Source organism: Brassica napus, chromosome A1 (genome assembly GCF_020379485.1).
Source record: "Brassica napus cultivar Da-Ae chromosome A1, Da-Ae, whole genome shotgun sequence".
Lineage (NCBI taxonomy): Eukaryota > Viridiplantae > Streptophyta > Magnoliopsida > Brassicales > Brassicaceae > Brassica > Brassica napus.
In genome coordinates this window covers 2,212,101-2,233,462 of record NC_063434.1, presented here as the reverse complement: position 1 = coordinate 2,233,462, position 21,362 = coordinate 2,212,101, and the positions used below count along the sequence as shown (strand labels likewise).

At 32.6% G+C, this 21,362-nt stretch overlaps 4 protein-coding genes across 10 annotated transcripts; all 4 read right to left on the bottom strand.

Moving 5' to 3' along the window:
- Nucleotides 1–142: 142 nt before the first annotated feature.
- LOC106361470 (probable manganese-transporting ATPase PDR2) lies at nt 143–3,298 on the bottom strand. Of its 6 annotated transcripts, XR_007339473.1 has the most exons (5): nt 2,988–3,293; nt 2,497–2,795; nt 2,321–2,413; nt 1,841–2,043; nt 143–660 (listed from the first exon to the last, which is right to left on the bottom strand). XR_007339473.1 is itself a non-coding variant. In XM_048779482.1 (4 exons), the coding sequence occupies exons 2-4, from the start codon at nt 2,743–2,745 to the stop codon at nt 2,008–2,010; spliced, it is 378 nt and encodes a 125-aa protein (XP_048635439.1). In that variant the 5' UTR covers nt 2,746–2,804; nt 2,988–3,293; the 3' UTR covers nt 1,779–2,007. The 6 variants fall into 6 exon arrangements, 4 of the variants coding, with proteins under 4 accessions (XP_048635439.1, XP_048635443.1, XP_013656703.1 ...); XR_002654568.2 differs by having other exon boundaries at nt 143–664; nt 2,497–3,294; XM_048779482.1 differs by lacking the exon at nt 143–660 and having other exon boundaries at nt 1,779–2,043; nt 2,497–2,804.
- A 1,476-nt stretch (nt 3,299–4,774) lies between these two features.
- On the bottom strand, nt 4,775–6,370 carry LOC106370818 (protein SOB FIVE-LIKE 5). The gene is made up of 4 exons (XM_013810796.3): nt 5,663–6,370; nt 5,319–5,417; nt 5,149–5,212; nt 4,775–5,045 (listed from the first exon to the last, which is right to left on the bottom strand). Exons 1-4 carry the CDS (start codon nt 6,005–6,007, stop codon nt 5,020–5,022), a joined length of 534 nt encoding a protein of 177 aa, XP_013666250.1. The 5' UTR covers nt 6,008–6,370; the 3' UTR covers nt 4,775–5,019.
- Nucleotides 6,371–10,715: 4,345 nt separating this feature from the next.
- On the bottom strand, nt 10,716–12,542 carry LOC106370829 (putative Peroxidase 48). 2 transcript variants are annotated; one of them, XM_022692974.2, is made up of 4 exons: nt 11,998–12,542; nt 11,684–11,872; nt 11,438–11,603; nt 10,716–11,357 (listed from the first exon to the last, which is right to left on the bottom strand). In XM_022692974.2, the coding sequence occupies exons 1-4, from the start codon at nt 12,346–12,348 to the stop codon at nt 10,873–10,875; spliced, it is 1,191 nt and encodes a 396-aa protein (XP_022548695.1). In that variant the 5' UTR covers nt 12,349–12,542; the 3' UTR covers nt 10,716–10,872. The 2 variants fall into 2 exon arrangements, with proteins under 2 accessions (XP_022548695.1, XP_013666260.1); XM_013810806.3 differs by having other exon boundaries at nt 10,716–11,372; nt 11,998–12,524.
- Nucleotides 12,543–13,567: 1,025 nt separating this feature from the next.
- LOC106370837 (transcription factor RSL2) lies at nt 13,568–17,929 on the bottom strand. The gene is made up of 3 exons (XM_048779465.1): nt 16,320–17,929; nt 15,812–16,105; nt 13,568–15,697 (listed from the first exon to the last, which is right to left on the bottom strand). Exons 1-3 carry the CDS (start codon nt 16,854–16,856, stop codon nt 15,605–15,607), a joined length of 924 nt encoding a protein of 307 aa, XP_048635422.1. The 5' UTR covers nt 16,857–17,929; the 3' UTR covers nt 13,568–15,604.
- Nucleotides 17,930–21,362: the final 3,433 nt, after the last annotated feature.

Sequence of the window (21,362 nt, the reverse complement as noted above, 5' to 3'; positions counted from 1 at the left end):
GTGGTTTTGTATTTTTCCCTGGCCAAGTTTCTATTAATTCCCCACTAAATGATTCTTTTAATATATAATCTTAACTAATGAAACTTTTTAAGGTATGAGTCCAGTGTAATAATTGGAGATGCACATATAAATTAATACAAAAAGTCTGAATTTTCACCTTATATTAAAGTATAAAAATAGTCTGCGGTAGATTTCGTCGGCAAATTAATGTATGTCTGTAAAATTGTACATATAGATGAGAGAAAATTAGACGAAGGACAACAACAATGACATATTAAGAGTCCTAAGATTTCACATATTAGGCTTAAAAGTGAAATCAATGTGAGCACCCACCTTCTTCTTTTTTCAATCACAAGCTTTAAGTTGGGCAAGTGTCAACAAATCGCATATACGAAACCATATACATGCAGACTGTATATATATATTATGAACTTCTTCACTTCATCAAAGTTTTTTTTTTCACTTCATCAAAGTTGACTCAACGAGGTGATGGTAATCCAGTGATGACAGTTTGTGATATCCAATTAAAAATCAAAGAGTTTAGACGAATTTACGTACCAAGTGTGGTTCTGAAAATTAACAGGGATTTTAACTTGAGATCGCATGGTTAAGCAGATACTTTAGCTTGCCTTGAATTATTAAAGTATTCTCTCTTCGAACCTACCTACATTGAAGAGAAAATAGATGCAACTTACAACCATATAGACCAATATGGGGGCTAATTAAGGCATGATATCGACGTCCCTCGCCATGATTAACACACAAAACGAATTTAAAGAAAAAACAAGAAAACAAGATTACCAAAAAGTGGTATTTTTTGTAATGAATATTTCTAAATATGGAAAAATTTAAAGGATTAATGAGAGATAATGCAGCAGCTGATAATATCAAATGTTCATACGAATAAAGCTTCTAATCAAAAGAAATTAAAGAAACTAGGTCCGTTTCCGCGCTACGCGCGGATTATATATTTTTATTTAAAATTTTGATTTTGATTTTTTGACTTAATATGTTAATTGTTTTATTTTAATATTTTATTAAATTTTGTAAATGTTTACATATCTATTTAACCTGTTTTCTGATTATTTATTTTTTATGTTTTTGTTTTTTATGTTTTTGTTTGATTTGAAAATAAAATATGAAATTTTAATATTTTTCCATTTAACACATTGTGTAATTACAAAACAGATTTTCAATTTTGAATCTGCCTAGGACGGATCAGATATCCGCCGGATATTACAATTTTTAGAAGGATATCCGACATCCGGATATCCGAGAACCCCGAATCCGGATAAGGATAGTTAAATTATGGATCCACCAGATAAAGATCTGGATCCTTAAAATAAATAAAAAATAATATTAATATATATAAAATATTAACAATAATTTAAAAATAAAAAATATATAATTTTTTTAAATTTTTTTATGTATAATATTACATAATTTACATAAAATTTATATATACTATTAAAAATGAAATATATTAAATAAAATTAATTTTTATATATAGATATTATTATTTTTGAAATAGTTATTAATAAAACTTACGGATCTAGATATCCGGACTAAAAAATTAAAATATCTGGATCTGGATCCGGATCCGGCTTTGACGGATCCAACATTTTATTAAGAAAAAAGAACAACCATGCTCTGGATTGGATATATTCAGAAAGAGAAATGTTTGGAAAAGAAAAGTTAGTTAGACACAAAAAAAAAAAGACAAACTGATTGCAGAAATTAAGAGACATGCAAAAAAGAATTGCCAATAAAAACATCAATTGTCGACCATAAAATGAACTTATAATAAAAACATGTATATAAAAGTGATAAGTTGTCTTACACGTTCCTTCCCCACTTCTCAGTGGCTGTTGCAACTTTATCTTATGTACCATGGCCAGTATATTTTAGATAATGACCAAATGTTTTCTTTGTGGGGTAAGGAAGCTTGGAAAAGGCTCCTAACTCTTTTGAGTACATAAAACGCTGCTTTCTGAAGTCAAAAAAAATTTATTCCATGTCTTCTGAGGATGACGAACCAGTCATCTGCAAACATCAAAGGGCTTAACTGATAAAACATCATAAGTAAGAGTACTGAAATAACCTCAAGCATTCTAGGATAAAGAGGATTCAAATAGTATACGGTATATATTCATTATTAATTTTTGCAGAGACTGTGTGTTCATTCGTTGGAGGTAAACACTGAACTTTACATATATTCAGTCATTAAAGTAGTCTAAATCTAGTTTACAATCCAAACCAGTCACCGAGACTATTTTAGTGGCAGCCTAACAACTGAATCTAAAATCTCAAATGAGCTTACTTGGCTACGAAAATGAAGAGGCACAACTTTTTTAGAACCAGAAAACTTGGCTAGGGTGACTTTAAACGCATCTGCCTGGATGATACTGTTAACCTGTGAATCAATACACAAACACATGGCCATCATAAGCCTTTAACTCAAGTAAACAAATAGCAGGCATAAGAGTGATGATTTACCTTGCTAAACTGGATAAAACACTTGAAATCCACAGACCACATAGAGAAAAGCAAGACTAAGATGTGAGAAGCAAGAAGATCACCAAAACCGATCATAGCATCGATGAAATCTACGTTAGGCACGATTGTAGCCAACCACGTAGCATAGAGGATAGCAAACGGCCAAACATCCAAAGGCCACGCCCAGTGTTTCTTCCTACACAAGTCGACCTTGTCCACTACCTTTCCTCCCACGTGAAAGCTTGACATCTCAAACGAATCCCCTAGGTCACTGTCAGTGATCTAAACTTTCTTGGGTTCTGCACAACCTTTGATAAGAGACCTCGTAATCGATTTCAGCAATATTAGAACACGAATCTCAATTGGTATTGAGAAACGGTGCAACGAATCGAAAATCTACAAAAATCTGCCTAGTGTCAACCATTCAAAGCATCGGCGAATCGAGAAAGATGATTATGAAGCAGATCTAAGGAGAAGGTGAAGAGACGAACCTTTAGGCTTGGATTGAGTCTAGAGGATCTAAGCTAGGGTTTTCCAATCACGGTGTAACCTAAAGAAATCGCTATCTCGTCGTTTCCTCTCACCTAAACGCCTCATGATTGAGGTTATTCCCATGAAAGATGTACGATTAACATGGTTAAACCTTTTTTAAGAAACAGGGTTCACTAATTAATGTGCTAGCGAGAAGAGGAATCGGTAAAAACAACGCATCACTTACGTCATTCCATTTAGAGATTGGGCCAACCAATAACATGTGAAAGCCCAAATCAAAACAAAACAAAACACACCGTAAACCCACTCGAAAAACAATAAAACACGGAGGACCCACTGTCGACGTGACGTGGCAGAATGAATGGTTGAGAATATTTCGCCCATGTGGTATCCTTTATAACATCCAAAATTAGTCCCTTTTATATAGTGGGATTTTCTAATTATTTAAAGACGTCAACAAATAGACAAATACATATTTTGTTCATGACAAATATTCAAATTTCATTCAGCTGATAGATTTAAATGGCAATATAAAATGTCGTCAAAATTTAAAGTTATTATATTCTTTATACATAACCTTATAACCTGCAACATAATATATATAACTAATTTTCTTTCAGTGTTAAAAAAAAACTAATTTTCTTTCTCACTCAAAAAAAATTCCCAAAATATTCTAAAATTATGTTGAATTGTATACTTTTCATGATTTTAGTTTGGGCAAAGTTCAGATGAACCATAATGCAATCAGGCCCATCCAATCTTGTGCCGGTTGACACTTCCAAACTCACTCAGAACTCTAAAGTAACTGAATCTTTAAAAGTAAAAAACTGTAAAGCTCTTCAGAATTAGTTTTATCGAATCTATAACTCTTCGAGTCTTAGAGTTGTGTCTAAGAGGGATGCATTCGTTCAACGACCAGATAACAAGATTCGGCGGCGTTTCTTGAAGAGATTTAAATTTATTTTTTCCTTAAGCTATTTATTTATGTTTTATAATGGTTCTTCAGATTTAGATAAAACGTAATATAACTATGACTCAAGAAACCAAGTTGCTTTGGTCTAGTGGTATAGGAACTCCAGCTGGAGTGCCCGCCCCTGGGTTCGAGCCTTGGCCACTGCGGAATTTACATATGGGCTGCAGCATCCGAGACCGAAGACCGTTACACGGTGAGCCACATGGTGACGCCCTGGCAGCGTCCTTGCTCACTTCGGTCTCTAGTCTGGACCACCTCGGTGGGGCCAGGATACTCGGTTAGCAAAAAAAAAAAAAAAAAAAAAAAAAAAAAAAAACTATGACTCAAGAGCAAACATAAGTGATTATCCAGCTAGGTCACTATGGGACGAAAGTAGATTAGCCTGCGCCATGTGTCCCACGTATACCTCGACTTCCCGGACTTTTGTTCCCACGTCTTTCTTTCTTGGCACTAAATCTATTACATTTCTTGACTTTTTTTCGTTCTTTTATTGCTTTTTTTCTGTGCCACCAAAGTATTTTCCCTATATTGCATCACATATTTCTAATAGTTCTAGTTATGGTTAGCTTTGTGGTGTGGTAAAGTATGTTTTTGTAATTAAAGACACATCTGATTTAATTTTTTCAGTAAAAATGCTTTTGAAAAGGAGACTCTTATTCCTTTAAGTTGAGAATTTACCGATTCAAATTAGGTTTGATCAATGAGTATACGCGCATGTTACTGTACACTCAACGTGAACCTCGTGTTATCAATATTCTGCTGCATAATATTCAGTCTATAAGCTACTAAGTTAAGCTATCTATATATATTATATTGTTAGTAACTGTTTGTTTGAGCTGAAAATGATCCGCAGTAAAAGGAGGGAAAATACTGCTACATTACACTGACAGAAAATTGCAATTGGAAGAGAGAAAAACTCGTTTGTGACGATATTACAAATCACAAGATAAAAGATTCAGATCCATTGGAGATTTGAGGGCCTATCTTTAGACGTTCCGATACCTTCACTTGTGGTTTTCTTTTATAGCACTTCTTTCGTAAGGACTATAAGATTCAGTTTAATCATTACTTGAATCCATAAAAGCTTCACGAGAGTAAAGAGTAAACAAGGATAACGTTTTAGTCAGATTGGAATATATACGCTTCATAAGAGTAAAGAGTAAAGAGTAAACAAGTATATATATTACCTAACTGGTTATTTAGAATTTCCGTATGCAAATAACCATAGTGATCTTGGAATGCTGTTTTGTCCTATTTGTTTAAGCAAACGAACACATGTAGTGAGTCTCTTGAGTCTCTTGAGACAAGTCACGTGTGCTTAAACAGAATCTCACTGAGTGAAGAGAGAGAGAGAAACCTGAAAGTGAGTTGCTGAGAAGCCTTGTGAATAATCCAATGTACTTTCTGGAAAGGTTTGCTCTATCTTATTACCACCCACACTACTTTTCTCCAACATCTACAAGAATATACAAAACAGAAGCTATCAAGATCATACATATAAATACTTTGTTTATATCATTGCTAAGGCCAACTAATCCTGGAAATATATGTGATGTAAATGTGGCTACGGATTTAATATATACATACTACAAAAAAAAAGAAAGTAGATTGATCTTTGTCCTTGGAGGAAAGAGTGATATATAACTAATGGACTATTATTTCACATGGGTTTACAGATTTTTCTTTGAAAAAAAGACTTACATGAGAACTAGCAGTGTCATCAAGCAGAGAGTTCATTTTCTCATAATCTCTTCTTTTGTTTTCTCTCTTGCTCTGTATCTTAGGACTAACATTGTTTAAGATTTTGACAGAACCTTCCTCACAAATATTCCTTGGGCCAGAAGATGCATCTGAAATCATTGATAAATCTTCCTCTTCTTCTTGATGCACATAATTTTGGCTCCATGAGTCTTTGCTTCTTCTTCTGTTATCAAACCCATTGGAGTCTCGTAACCAAGAAGAGCTTGGAGAAGAAGAAACAGAATGGTCTAAGTACAGAGTCCATCCTGATTCGCATCCACTACTCCATTCCGACGAACCCGACATTTTCTTCTTCTTTTCGTTCTTGAGATTGAACTGCTGTGACAAGAAAGAGATAGTGTTGTTGAGAAAGGTTTAGAGAGAAAAACAATGCGTGAAGAATCTACTCAATTTATACACATGCATGTACATTATATGTATTTATCTTTCTATCTCTACTTAATTTTATTCAGTTTATTGGTCTTATACGAAGTTATATCTTATTTTAACTTATTATCAGCCTCTCCTACTTCTTCCGCCTATTAATTTTCAAACCTTAGGTTGGTCTAATAATTTTTGGCTCTTGTTTTGTCGTTATTACAGCAACATATATGAACGAAATAACATTAATAAAATCTAATGGATAAGTCGGCGATATTTAGGCACACTCAACCTTTGCAAATTCGCATCATGTGAACTCGATTCAAATTTGTATAAATAAATTCTGTCATACTTAATTTGTTACTCTTTTCTTACATTGGCAGTATGTAACATGGGAATGACATGCAACGTTCGTGGCCATACATTTTTCATTTGATCAAAATTCAAAACCCAACCTGCTTATTTATAAATTTCAGCGACATCAAAAAATAAACGACCGACGTATATCTGATTAGCTAGAGTGAAAATTCAATACTTGATTTATTAAAAATATACTAATAGAAAGTTTGCACGTGACATATTCTCCCAAAACTGGACTAGCAGAGATAAATGCCCATTAATCATACATTATATGTTTATAATTGGATTTATTTATGTTAATTTGTAGTATTAGTGGGAGTAATTAGATGGTGCATGGGTCAAAGCGACTTCGACAGACAAGTGGTGACAAAGAAGATCCGCGGTCTATTGACTACGCTTTTATGATATCACATGCCCTCACATTTTGTCTTTGTTTTTCATTTTCTATTCCTTTTCGTACTAGCTAATTTAATTATTACCTAAACCTCCTAATTATGGCACTTTTCTGAGAGTTTAATCTTACTAGATTTTTTAACCGCGCTACGCGCGGATAAGATATTATATGTATTTCTCAATTCTAAAAAAAATAATGTATAATATTGTATTACATTATTTAAAGAATATAAAATAATACTACATAACATAAATATATTTTTTTAATTTTCTTTGTGGAAATCATTATGTTGTTTGATTGTTGTACTTGATTCACATATTTGCATAGTTATTTGTGATAGATGAATAACTATATTTTTATTATCAGTTATAATATATATTTATTATATAATATAAGAAAAATAAAATTATTTACTTTTAAAACAAACTTATCTCATGTTGGGGACTCGGTTATAGACATATCATATTCGAAAGAGACATTTTTACAGTTATCAATCTTCTTAACAGTCAAGAAATAAATCTGAATATCAAAACAATATCTCATACGATCTCTTTGTGGAATAACTGCTCTGAAGAAATTGAATTTATGCATCAAAAATGACTGAAAATGGATGAGCAGATGTGTTATCTAAGTCAGATTTACAAAATACTATTCATAGTTCATATATCATTTATGTCCATCCTATTTTTTTGTCCATCCTTTCTTAAACATCTTGAAATAACTAATGCTAATTAATAATAAACTTTTTGCTGGAAAAAAAATCAAATTTGTCTAATTATCGCTTAATTTGTCTAACTGATATATATGTATTTCTCAATTCTAAAAAAATAATGTATAATATTGTATGACATTATTTAAAGAATGTAAAATAAGACTACCTAACATAAATATATTTTTTAAATTTTCTTTGTGGAAATCACTATGTTGTTTGATTGTTGTACTTGATTCACATATTTGTATAGATATTTGTGATAGATGAATAAATATATTTTTATTATCAGTAAATAATATATATTTATTATATAATATAAGAAAAATGAAATTATTTACTTTTTAAACAAAGTTGTCTCATGTTGGGGATTCGGTTATAGACATATAATATTCGGAGGAGACATTTTTACAGCTATCAATCTTCTTAACAGTCAAGAAACAAATCTGAAAATCAAAACAATATCTCATACGATCTCTTTGTGGAATAACTGCTGTGAAGAAATTGAATTTAGGCATAAAAAATGACTGAAAATGATGTGCAGATGTGTTATCTAAGTCAGCTTTACAAAGTACTACTATTCATAGTTCATATATCATTTAAGTCCATCTTTCTTAAACATCTTGAAATAACTGATGCTAATTAATAATAAACTTTTGGCTGGTAAAAAAAAATAAAATTTGTCTAATTATCGCTTAAATATTTTATTAATATTGTCTAAGAAGCTTTCAGTTGATATCATAATTTAATTTTTATTAGTTTTTTTGTTAATTTATAGAGTTTTTTGTATTTAAGATTTTTTTCCATATTAAGCTTATATTTCTTTCACATAATATATATATGTCATAAAAATTACCATCAAATCGGTTTTACTTATTTATTATTTTGTTTTTAATAAAAATACACTTTTTAAATAATTTAAAATAAAATTATATATTAATATGTTGTATTCTAACAATTTAATTTATTTAATTAATTTGCTTTGGTGGATAACTTAAAAGTTTTCATATGAATCGGGGAAAGCAAGCTTATGTTGTTATATTATATTTATTTGTGTACATGGAATCCATATATAATGCTAGTGTAATAAAGAAATAACGTTATTTTTTTGTAACTTCAAAAAGATATATTATTACAATTTGAAATTAATCAAAATTGAATAAAATGGTAACTAAATAAATATAATTGCTTTTTATCTTGTTTAGTTGGATTCTCATGAAAAGAAATCGATAGGTTAAAAAATGTTTCAAAATTTGTTGTGTTATTGTTTTGTCTATAAATTACAAAATGTATTGAATTGATATATTTAATTATTGCACCCTTAAAAATATTTTATTAAGACATTAGAGAACTATGTTTTGAGTTGTTTTGTCAAAATTGTACAAAAATCTATGCTTTTTTCATATTTGTTACGAAAATTTATATGTTAAACTTACTTTTACAAAATTCTTAACTTTGTCACGAAAACAAAAATCTATGCGTTTTCATATTTCTCAATGTTCTCACACTTTCAAAGAATATATTAGCTTAGTCACTTACTTTTTTTTTTTTACAAAACAAAGTATTGAAAGTTGAATCCATATTATTGTAAATTTACATAAGAGTTTGTGATTACATATTTAGTGATTCTTGTATATGTGTCCAAGAAGGTTCAATGGCTTAGTGGTATATGCTCTATATTTATGTCGTACTAACCCGGGTTCGATCCCTTCCTTTGTATTATTTTTTCATTTTTTACGAAAAAATAAATGAGATGACGTGGCAAGTTCGAACTCTCTGATTGGACGATTTTTTGTGCTTACGTGGACACCCTAAGAGGAGCTTATATCCCCCTTTTAGTATAGTATAGATAATAAGGGGGTCCTGGTGTCATTATACTATAATTAAGCTTTGAGTAGATTTGAATATAAAATTTTATTATAAAGATTAAATTCTCAGATATTTTTCTTGCAAGTGATATCCGTGCTTTGCACACATGCCATGTAAGTTCAAATAAGAAAATAAGAACAAAAAAATAGATTTGATTGATATAACTTAAGGAAACTCTATAATAGCTAGCAAAATCAGGCATGCATGTGGGCACGTGTGCACGAAAAAAAGAAATACGCAAGGTTCAACAAATTCACACATGTGCGCACGTGCAAGAACACGCACTTCGACCAACTACACACTTCTGCAAAGTTAGGCTCTTAAATGTGTCACCTTCTGATCCCTTTGCTGATAATTCCTATGCTCCCGACTTCGATGTTCCCGTCCTTCCATGTGTTCTCTTCGCTTTTTTTCACTTCCTTTCACATTTGTGTGTTTTGTGTGTGTTTCCAAGAGTTGTAGAGTTTAATCTCTTTTGTGTGTGTGTGTGTATAGTTTTAGCTTGATAACAAGAAATTTAAGTTGTATAGGAATCAGAAATGTTAGAGTTCAGGTGTGGACTTCTTTTTTTTTTGCTCATTGGTTGGATCGATAAGATCCGATCATAATCAATCTTATGACTTGGAGAGACACGATTTAGTGAAATCAAACTCCAATTTAGAAAACACGTAATTAGACATTTAATTGAATAAAGGCATTTTTCATGATTCTGCATTGTATATAGAAATGTTCCTTTATAATGTATTTTTAGAATACAATACAATCCAATAGTCTATAAGTTTTAGGCATTGAAGTACTATTTTCACAAAATCCATAAGAAGAACTACATGACGAATTCTGGTAAGTTAGATGTCTTTTCAAATTTTAATTTAATCATGATAATCTTATAGATCAGGTCACTTTTAATGGTTAAGCATTAAATACACAAACTCTAACCACCCGACGCTGACCCATTAGTTACCTCCAAGCACAAACTGGTGGACAAGTTCTTTACCAGTGGATGACTTACATTAAAGTTGCAATGGTCCATGCAAGAATGAGACATCTTCTTCATTCTGGGAGTCCACCATGAGGTCCATGACACCATGACATATTTAGATTCTCTGAAGGTTTTTGGTTTCACTCCATGATGATCAACTCTTCAATTACGTTTCACTCCACTCCATTATGTTACCCATTATAGGGCAAAGCAAACCTAGTGAGCCTAGCTAGAAATTGGTGAGCTTAATATATATGGGCCAAACTAAAAGGCTTATTTACTTGGGGACTAATGAGTTTAGCTGCGTTACACAAATTTCCTATTGAACAACAATACACAATCATACTGTATTGTCAAACCACTGAAAATGTTGCTGTTGCAATATACACAATGAATGTCACAAACTCATAGTTGAATCCAGAAGATATAAAACTGTAAAAGATGGAAATAAAGTGAGAGAGAGAGAGAGAATCAATCGTTCAGATCTTTGGCAAGACCTTGGAGCAAGTTGTTCTGACTTGACCTAGAGGACCAGTCAAGACATGATAATTCGATAGCTTCATCATGGACATGGCAAAGTCACGTCGGAACAGCGGCGTATCAGAAGCGTATGCTCTCACCCACATCTCAGTCTCTTCTCTTCCCGTCAGTTGCTGATCAGCGTACATCAACCCTTTCTTCTGCATCAGTCTCCTGTAGTAGCGTGTTCCGAAATTCATCTCGCCTCCTTCGTTGTTGTAGCTCAAGTCTACCACTCCATCGCTCCCCCCTGCCGAGCTCACGCCACCGTAATCCGATGCAGGTATGGACGGTCCTACGCCGGTGCTAGGGGATGGCGCCGAGGCAGAGTAGGGACACTTGGTTTTCAGTTCTTGCTGGAACCCTTGATCGAGGTCAGGGTCAGGCTTCCCGGTTCCTGAGAAGTTGTACAGCCTGTCCTCAAAGAATGTGCAGTGCGTAATGCCTATGCTATGTGCTCCTGCATCAGAAACGATCAGACTTACACAATAGCAAATGCAGAGAGAGAGAGAGAGAGGGAGATACCAAATAAGCTGACGGTTTCTCTCTCGTTGAATCCTCTAGTACCAAACCTAGCAAGAATCACCGAGATACTAGCTTGTGGTGAAGGAAGCTCACGTTCTGCGATCTCCTTAAAGGCAACTACACTGTCTCTCCTTCCAGTTTCCAGCGGATAAAACGGACCACCAGCCTTAAAGAGTTTTCCAAAGACACAGATTCAAGATTTACAGAGATATGAACACATGTATCAAACCAAAAGAGAGAGTTTACCATAAGAACGGCTTCTCTAGCAGCTAAAACTAGTACGTCTGCGCATGAAACAACTCCAGGGCAGACCTTCTCCAGCTCAAACTTGATTGATTCAATCACATCAAAGCCTTTCAGAGACTGATTCGGCGACGCTTCTTTCTCGGAAGTAAGAGATTCATCCGCGTCTAGTAGCACCGAAGCATCACATCCCTAATATAACGATTAACGAATACGATTCCCTTAGTTCCAACTTCAACAAACTCCAAAATCAATCGATTCTACGCATAGATCTATCGTAATTACTAAATCGAAGAGTTTTAATCAAAAGATCTGACCTCGATGAAGCAATCGTGGAAGAGGAGGCGGATTAGCGACGGAGCTACGCTAGGATTAGCGGCGTAGACCTCTCTGATGCCTATGGTGATGATTCGCTCGGCGGTGGGGCAAGAGTCTTGGTAGAAGTCGTAGTGGAGCGAGTAAGATTGATGATCGGAATCTTCTTCCATGTACCAGGTCATGAGATCGTCGTTATCGTCGAAGGGAGATTTCTCGGGAGCCTTGACGCCGGTGCGGTTTCCCGGAGAGCGTGTCGTTAGACGGATGAAGCCGTGGTCGTATTCGAGGCCGTGGTACGCGACGTAGACGCTGAGAGCGATGACTAAGCAAGTGATGATAAACCTCATCATCTTCTCTCTCTCTCTCTCTCTGTATCTTCGTCTCGGGAAGTGAGTGTGGAAGAAGAGGAAGAGGGGAAGAAGCGGGAAGTTGATACGATATGACGGATATGCCCTTACTCGTAAAGTAGTTTGTTACTGATGATTCAGTTAAAGCTTCCGGGAGAGGCTAAGTTCGCGAGGCGGTTGCGATCCTGTGTTTTGGGTGTATGGTACACTGAATGTTAATGACAAGTTGCAACCGGAAAAAAATAATATATGGGCCAGGAATGAGATGTGGGCTTTATAAGTCAGTAAGATCCACTAGGAGTGTAGGATGCACTCACGAGTCCATGAATCGAATTGGTACGTCCGTGGACTCTATATTTGATTGAATGAGTTTTTTTTTTTTGGTATCCTACATTCATTCATAAATCATGCAACGCATCAGTTTAAAAAATATGTACACTAAGAAGAAAGTAGGATCATAAGGATTAAATAAAATATATTATTATCTAAAAACTTTTTAAGAATCTGAAAGGTTTTTAATTTGGTGTCATTTCAATAAACTATTAGCTTTGAAAGGAGAAAAAACCCATATAGGAGAGAGTACAGAAGGAGAAACAGTCGTTGTTTGTGGCTTTTGTGTAAAATTATGAGACAATAACAAATTATAGAACTGACAGGAATATATGATATGATCAACCAATTTTATATAATTTTAACTGCTATTTACATTTTAAATAATCAAACTGTAGGACATGAGAAAAGAAGACTATGACTTCTTCTACTATATATGTAATAATACATATAAATTTTAAAATATTTGAATTCAAAAGAAAATAACCATTTTATGTATCTGTTAACATCAAAAGAAAAATGTCAACTATAAAACAAATATCATATACCATGAACCTGTTGACAAAATTATAAAAGTATACCACGAGCCTAAGTCACCTGAGAAGATTGTTTATGATAGAAGTGACGAACATCCAAAGTCAAATTCTACTTTAATAGTTATGTCATTCTTACAACTTTTTATGATAAAGACAATTGTGCAAATTATACATAACTTTACTTTTTGGGTTGAGATATATATATATATATATATATGTGTTCTGAATGGAGTAGACAACCTATTATAATATAGTTAACTTCTCTTTTAAATAGTTAAATCGTTTTATAATGTTTTCTTACAACCATAAACTTCAAAGTGTTTTGTTTTTGAGAACTTAATTTTTGTTAACTTTTTTTAACATATCTAATTCTACCACAATATATATTTGAAATATATATATGTCTGTGATCCTGTTAATAAGTTACAAAATATATAAGTAACTGATACGAAGCTGACAGAAGTTTGCTGATATAAATTAATTAAGAATTCGTAAGTATTTTTCAAAGCTGTAAGAAATAGTTCTAATAGTTGGCAAAAATAAAACAGTTGTAATCTTTCTAAAGAATATGAATTAAGTATATATAAGTTTTTTTGTCATCAAATTAAGCATATTTTAAAATCAAGTATCAGATATTGATTGCCTGAATAAGATTGATTGCTGATAATATTATAGAGTGGAAGGGATATGCTGTTCTTAGGGAATATCTGATTTTCTTAAAAAAGGTTTAAGAAATAGTTGTTAATTTTATATGTATGATACGAGGGTCTAAACACATCTATTGCATGGGAAATCTATATTTAATTAAAAAATCAGAATGTAGAAATGCGTAGAACCAGTATTGAAATATTCCATCGTAAGAAGTATATATTAAACGATACATGAACTATGAATTGGTCTTCTTCATGAATACGTGTGAGAATGAAACATGTTGCGGCCGAAGTTCTTCATGAATATGCTACACAACACCGTACCATATATTTGGCTGTAAATATTTATATACTATAACATTCGACTGCTTAGTCATGTCCATAGCTGCTAATTCGTCATGTCCTTGTTGCAACGATCTTATGAGTATTTGGCTTTCACAATACAACTAATTTTATAAAGTGGGGTTTAATTCATTTTCTTAAAAATAAGTACGTGAATTTCATTACTAAATATACAATCCGATACAAATATTTTGCATCTCAATCTACTAGAACTAACAAAATGGTGCCAAAAGATCAAAAATAAATATTTCTCAGAATTCAAATGATAGTTTTTTTTTTCAATTTATCAAATGATAGGTTTTTCATGGCTTAAGCATCTTCCGTTATATATTTTTCTCGGGTGAATTTAACGTCAGATGATAAAAATAGATAAAAAGAAAACGACCTCAATATTAAATCTTACACATTTCGAGCATGAAGTATGAGAAATGTATATTTCTAGTTGCATTTGTTTTCAAATATACAAAATATTTAGTTACTTTCTTGTTGACGAAAAATAATTTTGTAGAGTTAACAATAGGAGTTGATTACACATAAAGACACATAAAAACAATAGTACATAGTTAAATATTACAGATTCCCAAAAAAGTCAAAGATTACCTAACTTCGGTTTCCTTTTATTATCACTCCAATTGCTCTTTCTTCTTTTTCTAAAACAAAAAATTAGTTTATCGCTCTATTTGTTAGTATTTTTATAATTATTATACAGTTATTATCAATGAGACAACACCGTTGAATAAATGGTGGTCGCACATTATTGAATCATATGCGGTAAAATTATAATGAGGACAACCAGATTGAATTGATTATGGTATAGAGTCAGCTACCAAGAAACATCAACATCTAAAATTTTAAAAGAATGGCTCAAATGTTTATTGAAAAATGGAATATAAAATTAGAATGTAATATACAAAAATCGAATGTGACTCTCCATTTCTCTCACATTGAACATCGTACGAGAAATATAATCGCACTCGTTCAAAGCCGGAGAATATTAAAAATGAGCAATATTACATTTTTGCTTATATATTAAAAAACTCCGACTAAAATCAAAAGATCCGTGTATTATCTCGGTAGGTTAAGGCCAATGTCCATTCCGTTGAAAGCAATCGGCGCATACATCCATTGATCATCAGAGCTTAATAACTGCGTAATTACAAAATATTTTTAAAAATTAGATCATTTTCATGTAACACATGAATCTACACGTAAAACGTTAAAATCAAAACCCCTCCGTACCTTAATTTGAAGCTGCAAAAATTTGACGTAATGAACGGCTTCCTCAAGCATTGTACTGATGTCAACCTGTTACACATTTAAGAAATTATAGCCGCTTAGAGATTTATAAACGTTTGTTTAAAACAAATGCATGCAAAGATTCCTATTTATCATCTGCATGTGTTAATCGTTTGCATGATTTATTTTTACCTTTGTTCCATTAGGGACGAGGTTTTGCAAAATCCTTAGTCTCTCGTTAATCCTTTCTCTCCTTTTCTGCACGATCAAAGAAAGATCAGGGTTTAGTCACGTTTTGTATTCCCCCAAACAAAAAGAAAATATAATTAAAAACCCTAAACCTTTGACTTTTATCAAAATAAAAATATTTACCCTTGCGTAGAGGCTTTGAGGGTCGGTGGCAGCACCACGGCTGGCTCTGGTCTTGCCGTTGAGGTTGAGGGCCTTGGAGGCATCTTCGTCCTCTTCTCCTCCAACGTCCTGAGAAGGGCACTGTGATTCTTCCTCGGAACAGAATGTGGTGCTCGAGTTCTGTCTACTCATCATAGCCCCACTCTTTCTTCTTTTCACCTTCTCTCCTTCTTCCTCTTCTCCTCTATTGTTGTTATCACAAGTCATCTCTATGCCTTTTTGGCCCCTCTTACCCACTTTTGATCTCTTGTTTTTCTGAATCCATCACAAACCGTTTATACAATATTAGTCGATAAACCATGTCACTATCATATATATATCCAATAATTTTGTGGGAAATTTCTTTGATGGAATTTTTTTTTTTAAATGTAAACGGCAACATTTTGATGCATGTCAAATATATAAATTCCAATAACTTTAACCCTCTAGATTTACAACTAGTTAAGAGCCTTAAATCAGTAAAACTTACATCAGTAGATGTCGCCCGCGATCTCTTCTTAGACCCGGCGAGAGATCTATGATAGTCAGTAGTAGTCTCGGATTGCAACATACTCTCCCCGTCATCGTGATTCTCCACGACAGTTTCCAATGGTAAAAGAGTCTTTCCAGATGAGTATTTCTCAACGTCACACTCACTTGTCTCCTCACCAACAAGATAGGAGTTGGTGTTGACGGTCGCATCTTCCATCCCAAAGCCCAATGACCCATTGTTAGTCTCTTCAACCGTGGGTGGTACCACCGTGTAGTATCTGCTGTCCGCAACGCTGTAGCTGCTGCTCTCCCCAGAAAAACCGAAGCTACTGGCTTCAGGCATGAGGGAAAGATGGTTGTGATTAGAACCAAGGCTCCAATACAAGCCCTGTTGGTCTCCGCCGACTGTGCCTGAGGATGAGCCAGTGCCAGGATGATCGTAGGAAGCAAGGAGCTGGTTCATGAAATCGGTTTCTTCGGTTGCATAGGTGTACATTCCTCCGAGGTTGTTGCTCCATTCTCCCATAGCTTCCATTTTATTTTTGTTATTAACTTAAACGTCTTAAATGAGATTAATCTTAATCAAGAAGATTAGTTAGTTTTGTTTGTTCGAAGTCTTGTGAGAAGTGAGGGAATTGGGGAGATGAATTCGGATGTTTATATAGAACATGATAGATAGTGGATAAAATGTCAACACTTATGTCACAAATTACAATCATCTCTCTAAATTAATTTATAAATAACCAAGTCCGGGGATATCCTTAGATATCGACAGCTAAATGGTGGGCTCTATACTACTTGGTCTTCAAAACATTTTTTTTTGTCGTTTCTCGTTTATGACTTAATGCATTTCCGGTTATCTTATTGCTTAGTTTAATACACTATTACATATTTGTTAATTAAACACATAAATATTAAGTAAAACAAAAAGAATATCTTCGGATGATATACCTGATTTATGATTTATGACCAATGATTAATAATGCAAAAAGCATGAGTTTGGCTGTATTCACAGTACACATGATGTGTTTTTAATAGAATTTTGGATAACAAACTGGGGAAGCTCACTAGATTCTTCGACTACAAAGTAGGTTATATCTTATTTAGGATTAGGTTTACGTTTTACAAAAGCTTTCAACTACTCCATTGAGTTCAATCTTTAAAAGATAACTTTCAAACAATTTCGTTAATAGTAGTTTAATCTGCCGTGATATAGCAAAGGTATGTTTTAGTTTAATAGGTACAATATTTTTTTCTATAATATTCTACATATCTTCAGAATATTCCTATCATTTGATAAAATGTGTGTATTTTACTTTAAAGTAGTATTAATCAATTTCATACTTTACATAACTAACAAATAATCTAAATGGGTCTATGGGAGGATAACTATATGTTCTTCCCGTTCATCAATTGAAAAAAAGATGCATCTAGTTGCCTAGAAGTCTTATGCAATATATAGAGTTACATTATTATACATTTGATGCATATTAAAAGGGGTAGAATCAGAATTAGGAAACGCACCCCCCAAAAGGGATATAGGTAGGAAAAACTGACAGTTTGACGAATAAAAGACATTAAAGATCAGTGTACCTGTGCTTAATATAATTCAATACACAGAACGATATAGTTTTCACTCCCAAACTTATCTATTTTATTATGGATATTCAGTAGAATAAAAGCTGTGCACAGCTTGAAAGACCCAATTTGTAATCAAATCTGATTAAAATAAAATTATATTGCTTGAACTATTTACAAATTTTACGATATTTTAATGGGAAAATACCAATGCTTGCACGCACGACCAAACAGTATCGCAAATCAGACGAGTATTATTATGATTTATAGATTAATCTTATATATTCTTTGTTGGGTAGATAGCTGGCAATTTGATGCCTCTTTGAGATTTTTTAAAAGCGCCAAACGAACACTTTTTATTCTTCATAATATTGTCGTTTCAGTTAGCATGGACGATATTTGTAATATTATACCTAGTTTTTTTTGTATTTAGTACTATTATTCTATAGATATTATTCTAGAAACCGATACAGGAATGAAAATATAAACTCGATCCTCAAAGTTTCGTCTTTTCCAATACTCAAGAAGTTTTAGTGATTATTTTACAGAGTTAATTATCGGATTGAATCGGGCATTTCTCTCTTAAATAGTAAAGTAAAGTACATATTCTCATGAGAGATATTTAAACGTGAGCCAACTCATGTGATATACTATTAAACCAAAAGTTACAAAGTGAATTGAGGAATCAGGTTTTCACTATGAATCCCTTAGATTTCAATACATACCCGACTTTTTTCAAGAGTCCATAATCTCACCTTATGTGACATCCTTTGGTTCGGACTTCGGATTTATTTATACTTGTTCACTGTTTTATCAAATATGCATCAGAAAGGGCGTGATGACATATGTGTCTATTGTAAATTTGTGATGATTAATTATTGATCAGATCTTATCATGTTATTTATATTCCCAAAACATAGGGTGAGTATGAGCTACATATGGTGAACGACTGTAAATTATGCGTTTCGTTTTATTTTCTACTATTATCGTTTCTACTGTTGGAGTGTTGGGTCAAAGTTCTCATAATGTAAATATATATGTTGAAAATTAAAAAATTTAGGTCCTTTTTATTATACTACAGGTGAGATCAACATTATTTTGCTGAAGATGGTGTCATGTCGCCGGTTAATATTTTTATTTATAGAAAAAAAGTTAATAATTTGCGATGATAAGGTAAATGTAAGGAATCCTACCAAACAGAATTAGGGATCAAGCTGCAACGTGTGTCGGATATTCCTCAGCATCATTGTTCATTATATTATAGTATGTGTTTATACTTTATGCACTTAAAATAGAGACGTAGACGTAAACCACACGCATATACTAGAAAAATGATAAACTCAACCTAATAATCAGAAATCACATATGTTAACTCGACATGGGAAAAGGACAGAACTACGAACAGTTCGCAGCTGTGTTTTTCGATTTGACATTTGGTCCTAACCATAATATTTATATAACTTTGTTTTTTAACTAAGCTCAATATTTATAACTTAAACCTAGTCGAAATAATAGTTCAAAAACATAAAATAAAAGGCAAAACAAATTATATTTTTTCCTCAAGCAGAATCTACTATTGTGTGAAAACATTACCCAGGTAAATGCATGAGGTCTATTAACAAGAAGATGTCTCTTTCAGCTGATCTTACAGTTATAAAAAGTGGCGCTGAAAAACATATAGCTGGTAAATACCAACGCTCGTCCTACTCGCTTTAAAAAAAATATATAATAGTATATGTAAAACATATATCTCTGTTTAAGTGTTTAGCATATTATAAAAAAAAAGCAATTATTTGATGTACCTTTTTTAATTTGATTTGGCTGACGATTGGTTGGTGAAGAGAATATTTTTATTTGCTTATCTATATATAATTATTGGCATTATAAGACCATCTAATAATAAAAGTTTTTTGCTCCTCTTCTTTTTCTATGGCTTCTTGATTTGTTTATACTTAAGTATACGATTATTATCAGAATCTTTAATATCGCATTAGAACTTTTGTTACGGTTTGCGTCCGCCTCGTGCATTCGTCACTTCTTTTTATTATACTTCGACGTTTGGTGCATTGATTGATGTAGGACAAAAAAAGGAACGATAACAATATAGTCTACAGGCAACAAATAACACTTGATTTATTCAACGGATATAAGAAATGATATATACATTAGAATTTTTTTGATCAAATCAAAGACCAGACGAGGGTCTATTATGATTTTTTTTTTGTAGTTAATATACCTGTAATTTATATATAGTTAAGTACGTTTTTATGCTTTTCGTTTAATGGCCCGAACTGGGATCCAATCGTCCATGTCTAGTCACATCTTCGAAAGCTGATCAAGTGTTCATAACCTTTTTTTTTAAACTGATTGTGTTCATAACCTTTGTCCAAAGTTTTATGCCAATCCTATTGAATGAATAGTCGGTAAGATAATGTATTTTCTAGTATATAAGAATTTTGCTTACAACGACATGGTTCATATTAACTTTAGAAAATACATTAAACAGCATCTTACAAAATATATGGTTTTGCAGTGGATATTCATCATCAACTTATTCTATATACTGGCATGGTGTTTTTGTAACTTGTTAAACGATAGAAATTGACTTTGGATTTTCATCTCCTATTAAATTATAATTGACTTTGGTTTAATATATATAAAATATATGTATTTAATTATGATTTTTTATGCTAACAGCTAAGGAGAAAACTCTGTGTGTTTTAATTGAATGATATATTCGACAAAAAAAAATCGAACTACAAAATGGAGAACGGGAAAAGTCATTTTCAGTTTCCATCTCCTTGTGGTTGGAGACTTAAGCAAAACTATGCACAGGTTATAAAAATCATTTGTATAGAGGTAACAGTTATACACTACTAATATTTCTTTTTTTTATCATTTGACACCAGATGTCACTATTGCCTGGTTATTACCCAATATATATATATATATTTATGAAAAGGCACGGTATATATTTTTTTCTGTCGTTTTCTTAATTAACTTCTTCTAATACTTTGACAGTTTTTTACAAGTTTTTAAGATTTCTAATCGCATAGAATACCAATCAGAAATAATTTGACAACTATACTGAAATGTACCCCACACTATATGGTTTTATTTGAAGATTAGTATCTTATTAATATTTTGTGATTATTTTTACAATGGATGACGCTCAATTTTGGATACAGTAGCATTTTTGGAAACAAGTATTAGCAAATAACAGTTTTTAACAGTGGTACTGAATTTAAACCTTTTGTATTGTTCTAGATACATTTTTTGATTGAGCAAGTTTTTATTTATTTTATTAGAATACTTAATGAACAATCACATTGCACCATTATACATAAGGAATTGCATAAGATTTATTTTAGCTAGGGAAAAAATACCCATGTTTAGGCCCTATGCAAACAACAAGTTGATAAAAACGTACGTACGAGGGCTATATAAATTATTTTGGAGTTTA